Source organism: Psittacula echo (assembly GCF_963264785.1).
Source record: "Psittacula echo genome assembly, chromosome: 6".
NCBI lineage: Eukaryota > Metazoa > Chordata > Aves > Psittaciformes > Psittacidae > Psittacula > Psittacula echo.
This window is the reverse complement of record NC_137743.1, coordinates 40809670-40814886: the sequence shown is the minus strand read 5'-3', so window position 1 is coordinate 40814886 and position 5217 is coordinate 40809670. Positions and strand designations below refer to the sequence as shown.

The 5217-nt window shown below is 57.9% G+C and overlaps 1 protein-coding gene across 1 annotated transcript; it reads left to right on the top strand.

Moving 5' to 3' along the window:
• Window positions 1–4214: 4214 nt before the first annotated feature.
• On the top strand, window positions 4215–4550 carry RPRM (reprimo, TP53 dependent G2 arrest mediator homolog; the record flags this gene model as incomplete). The annotated part of the gene is made up of 1 exon (XM_080621728.1): window positions 4215–4550. The coding sequence occupies one exon, from the start codon at window positions 4215–4217 to the stop codon at window positions 4548–4550; it is 336 nt and encodes a 111-aa protein (XP_080477854.1).
• Between the last annotated feature and the right edge of the window lie 667 nt (window positions 4551–5217).

Below are 5217 nucleotides of genomic sequence, written 5' to 3'. Positions count from 1 at the left end.
AGAGGCCACCTGAATTTGCCCTGTTCAGGTTGTTTTGTTGGTTTTTTTCCTGTAGTAGCTTTGAGTCTAGTAATACACCCTGTTTGATTAGTGCCAGAAATCTGAAACCAAAAGGTGTGCGGAGCTTTGCAGTAACTAAGCAAGTCTTATACAGGCACTCCAAAGATTTTAGAAAACAGGCTTCTGCCCTTGGGAAGGAGAAGCAGGAGGAGACATGGCTTTCTGGAGCTATTGCATCTGTGTCCGTGCCCAGGGCCACGCTCGTGGCTGTATCCATTGTTGTGCCCATGACCATGTCTATGCCCATGCCTGTCTTGGTGGCTGTGTCTCTGTCTGTGTCCATGTCTGTGTCAGAGCCCTTGTTCATATCTGTGTCCGTGTCCACGTCCATGCCTGTACCCGTGTCGAAATCCATATGCGTGTTTGTGTTCCATTCCAACTCCCCACCCGTGTCCATGTTCACGTCTTATCCCATGTCCCTGCTTGTGTCATGTCCGTGCCTGTGCCCGTGCTTGCATCCTTGCCCTTGCCCGTGCTCGTGTCCATGCCCATGTCCCCATCCGTGCCCGTGATCCCGTGTCCCTGTCCCCGTTCCCGTCCTCGTCCCCGTCGCGGTGCCAATGCCCGCGCTGCCTCCCACCGCACACACTAGGTGTCACTGCGCGACCTGCAGTGGGGCCTCGAGTCCCGCCGCCCGGCTACGCGCACCGCAGTCCCGCATCGATCTGCTCCGAGCCAGAACAGGGCAGATTCTGCTCGGACCAGGGCAGTGGCACAGAGCCGTGAAGCTGACCTTCCGCTGGGGGCACGCCCAGCTCACGGGGGTCCGGGGGGCACCTCCACCCCGGCAGCGACCCGTCCTGAGCAGGATTTTCAGGGCATCCCCTCTCCCAGACACTGCTGTCTCCCGGGGACTCTAGTCTATCCATCCTGACTCGTTCCATCCCTCCCCATCCCATCCAGACCCCAATCCCATCCCCCTCCACACCCCCATCCCAACCCCGACCCCATCCCAATCCTGACTCCAACCCAAATCGCCCACTAGGATGGGGGCTGTCTCACAGTTGAGTTCAGGGTGCCCCCAGTCCACACCCAGCCCTGGTGTTCCCCAAACCCACTGTGAACCAAGGTGTAACGGCCCATGGGTGAGCAGCGAGGCTCTGCATGGCCAGGGTGCTCTGGCTCCCCAGTGTGAGGGGCTCAGGGCAGTGTTGCTCTCCTCGGCCCCAGGCAATACCAGCCTCATGGAACTGGAAGGAAGGGGCCAGAAACATTCCTCGGGGACTGGTTTCTTCCAGACTGCCACATACACCCCACAAATCCCACTCAAGGCACTGGAGTCCACCGCCTCCTCCAGCCCCAAGCACGATGAGCCAGAACCGCGTCATTTCTTACACGTTATCTTTGCTCACATCAGTACAGAGCATGGCCAAAAAGCAATTTTCTCTCCCTCCATTTCCTGTGTTTGCTCCACATCAAAACATTGTAAATGAGAACATTCTTTCTCATCTGGTAGTTCCACAAAATACTCTTTAAATCACTTACTATTTCTTAGCGTCTTCCTGCCCTCAGTTATCTACCAACCAAGAGAAAGGAAGAAGCATGACCCCTTCCCTGAGCCCTTACATGCAAGTACTCTGTGCCCACCTGGCACTGCACTGGCTGAAATCTCTATTCCCAAAGCTTTTAGCAACTTTTTTCACTGGGCAAGATGAAATACACTTTATCATTCAAGGCTAATCCAACTCGTTTTCAACTCATAAGGATAAAACCAACAAAAACAATGGCAGGGACTTTAAGAGGTTAAATTTCACATTTTGCCTTCATCCTGCTGTGAAATTGCAGTGGCAAGGTCTGAAACACATACAGTTCTGTTTGCTCAGACTAAGACTCACTCTTTATATTGTTTCCTTATCACTGAAAACTAATAAAGATGAAATCTCAGTGTCAAAAGTCACCACATATGTGAACAGAGATCGTGTTCTCCACAGTATCTCGCTTTTGTACATATTGGCACAACCACTACCATGGTGCTGAGACTCACTCATTAGATAACATTTCCAAAGCACTTTAAGTTTAGGATTTGCAAATGATTAATCCACAGAAAACTTGTGAGTGGTCCGCAGAGGACGAGTGGGCAAGTGGATCCAGCTCTCCTTACTCTCAACCACTGACTCTCATAGCTGAAAGTATATGCAGGACTTCCCTGACACACCTTAGGCATGGGATCCATTTTCCTAACATAACTTAGGGATGGAATCCATTTCCCCACATGCTGTTGAGAGATGCCAAGAACTGGTGAATGGAGAGGAGCAGGAGGGGCAGACCCCAACCCAGCTGCTCCCGCTGGCTGCTTTGCACAAGGGGAGAAGGCAGAGAAACTGCAAAAAGGAGCCATGCAGAGTTTGAATATCTCCTCCAGCATTTCACTCTGGCTAAAATAACTGCCAGCACTCCTGTTGCTAATTAGAATTAATACTATATTCTTCCTCCAACAGTAGAAACAAAATGTTCCCGCCATGTCCCATCTGATAAGGCCGTAAGGCTCCTCCAGCACCACTTCGTAGGTGGGCTGCTCTCAGCAGAAGACTGCCAGCCTTCAGGGAGGCAGAGGGCTCTCCAGGGAAGGGACCCCACACCCCTGCATGGGAACCGCCATCACCAGAGCCCTGTGCCAAAGGAACAGGGTGCATCAGGACCAGGACGTAATGAACAGATTACATCTGGGCTTTGGATGATTGTGTCAGTTAACAAAGTATCTATCACACTAAGATATATTAGCTGCAAAGGGTTCAGAAAACATCCATGCCTGGGCTCGACCTCCCTGCTAGTTCATTCCCATGAGGATCAGTCCTGGATGGTGTAAAGTGCAGCATGGCCATCGCATCCCACGCTGCCATGGCCAGTGTTTGCTCGCAGCCCCTGGCACACAGATTCCTCTGGCTTAGTGATCACTAAATCTCAATTCAAGCAAAGAGAGGGCAGGGTTAACAACAGTGGCTGCTGCCTGCTGCTCACAGCTTCAAGCTGTGCCTACATCCACATCCTCTGTTCGGAAATATCCCAAGTCATCGCTTGGCTGGAGGCACCAGAGCGACCATCCTGCCATCACCACCCCAGCAGATGCACACCCAACCCACGGCCCTCATTTGCCATAAACCTCCGAACTGCAGATGGGCAAAGCGGCTGCACCAGCAGCAGCAGCAAGGCTGGGCCCTCACCTGAATGAAGCTCCTGCCATCCCCAGGCACCTGGGTGCCTCTGGGGAAGCAGCTTTGGTACCCAGGGTGCTTGGGCGCATCCCCAGGGTTGGGCAGTGGGGTGCAGAGGCACACAGCCCGCGTGCTCCCCAACACGGAGTGCAGCCCCAGAGCCACCCCAGGTTGCCACTGCTCCAGTTGTCAGCTCTCCTGAGCACGGTGGCCTGCAGCAGCACACGGAGAAGCACCGCTCTGAAAAACAATGGCTGAACCTTCAATTAAAACAGACCAGGGGGCTGGGGAGGGTGAGGCTCGACCAGCTGAGCTCACAGGTCCCGACAGGGTTGGGCTGGCTCTTGCTGCAGCCCAGGGACAGGCGCTGCACCCCGCAATGCAGAAACTGCCTCCCCAAAATATGTTCCTCCCCCCCCCAAAAAAAAAAAAAAAAAAAAAATCAATCCAGAAAACCCATGTCCCCAAACTTACTCCCTTAAAAACCCACTTGGAAAATCCTGCTCTCCCCACATCTGACCTCTGAAAGTCTGTTCCCCCAAAACCAGTCCCCAGATCCCACTCCCCAGAGAGCCACTCCTCAAGGCTTGCTCCCCTGGAAAACATCCACTCCCGAAACCCAGTTCCAAAAGCACCTGCTCAGATCCCACTGGTAAAAAACCTGCTCCCCCACCGAAGCTCCCGAGACTCACCCCTCGCTCCTCCGCCGCCCCCCCTCGCAACCGCCCCTCCCGCCCACCCGCTCCCAAATCCCCGCTCCCAAACTCCCGCTCCCCCTTCGTTCCCTAAAGCCGCTCCCCTCCCTCCTCCCCTCCTTGGCTGCTCTCCCCGCCCGGGCGCGGCGGGGCGGGGCGGAGCGGGGCGGCAGGGGGCGGCGGGCGGAGCGGGGAGCGCGGAGCCTCCGCCGGCGCGGGGCAGCGGGGAGCGGCACGGCTCGGCTCGGTACGGCCCGGCCCGGCCCGCCTGCATGCGGCGGCGGCGGCGACGGAGCGGCCGGGCGGGATGAACGGCTCGGAGGCGGGCGGCAGCACGGCGGCGGCGGGGCTGCTGGCGGGCGCCGGGAGTGCGGCACTGGAGCTGGAGCGGGCGCTACGCTGCTGTACCGCCGCCTCCGTGGTGACCGACGGCGGCGGGGCGGCGGCAGCGGACGAGCGGAGCCTGTACATCATGCGAGTGGTGCAGATCGCCGTCATGTGCGTCCTCGCCCTCACCGTCGTGTTCGGCATCTTCTTCCTCGGCTGCAACCTCCTCATCAAGTCCGAGGGAATGATCAACTTTTTGGTCAAGGATCGGCGCCCGTCCAAAGAGGTGGAGGCGGTGGTGGTGGGGCCGTACTGACAGCCGCGCCGCGCCTCGCCCCGCTCCGCGCCCGCCCATCCCGACGGCGCGGACCCGGGGGAGGACGGCCCGGGTCCCCGCTCCCAGCTGACTGCACAGCGGCCATCCTCCGTTCAGACGTGACTGTTTGGTCTGTTGGTTTTGTTTGATTTTATTCCTCCTTAAACACAACAGCAAACGAGCCCCTAGAATCCGAAGCCGGTGAGACGTGCGGGGCCGTCCGGCGTGCGCGGTCCCTGGGGCCGCGCGCCCCGGCCTTCGGGGCTCCGAAGTAAAACCGTGCTCTGATGGCAACAGGTCTGGGTTTTCTTCTTCCGTTCGCGTTAACCGATGCCTCTCATCTTCGAATCCCGAGCGCCGTGGTGGGGGGAGCTGGGAGGCGCCCGGGGCGAATCCGCGGAGCTCGGGGGGGAGCCGTTGCCCCGTGTCCCAGCCTCGCGGGTTTTTGCCATGCAGCTGTGGTAGAAGTTTCGTGTGTGACTGCTCTTCCAGCGGCCGGGGTTGCCCGAGGCCGGGGGATACGGTTCCCGAGCCCAGCGGGATGTGCGCGGGATGTGCGCGGGACGCGGCGGCACCCGACTCTCCCTGCCGTGCCGGCTGTGGCCGGGACAATAAGCCAGGAGACCGCGGCGTATCCCGCTGTCCGGGTCTGGCCGTAGAAAACCAC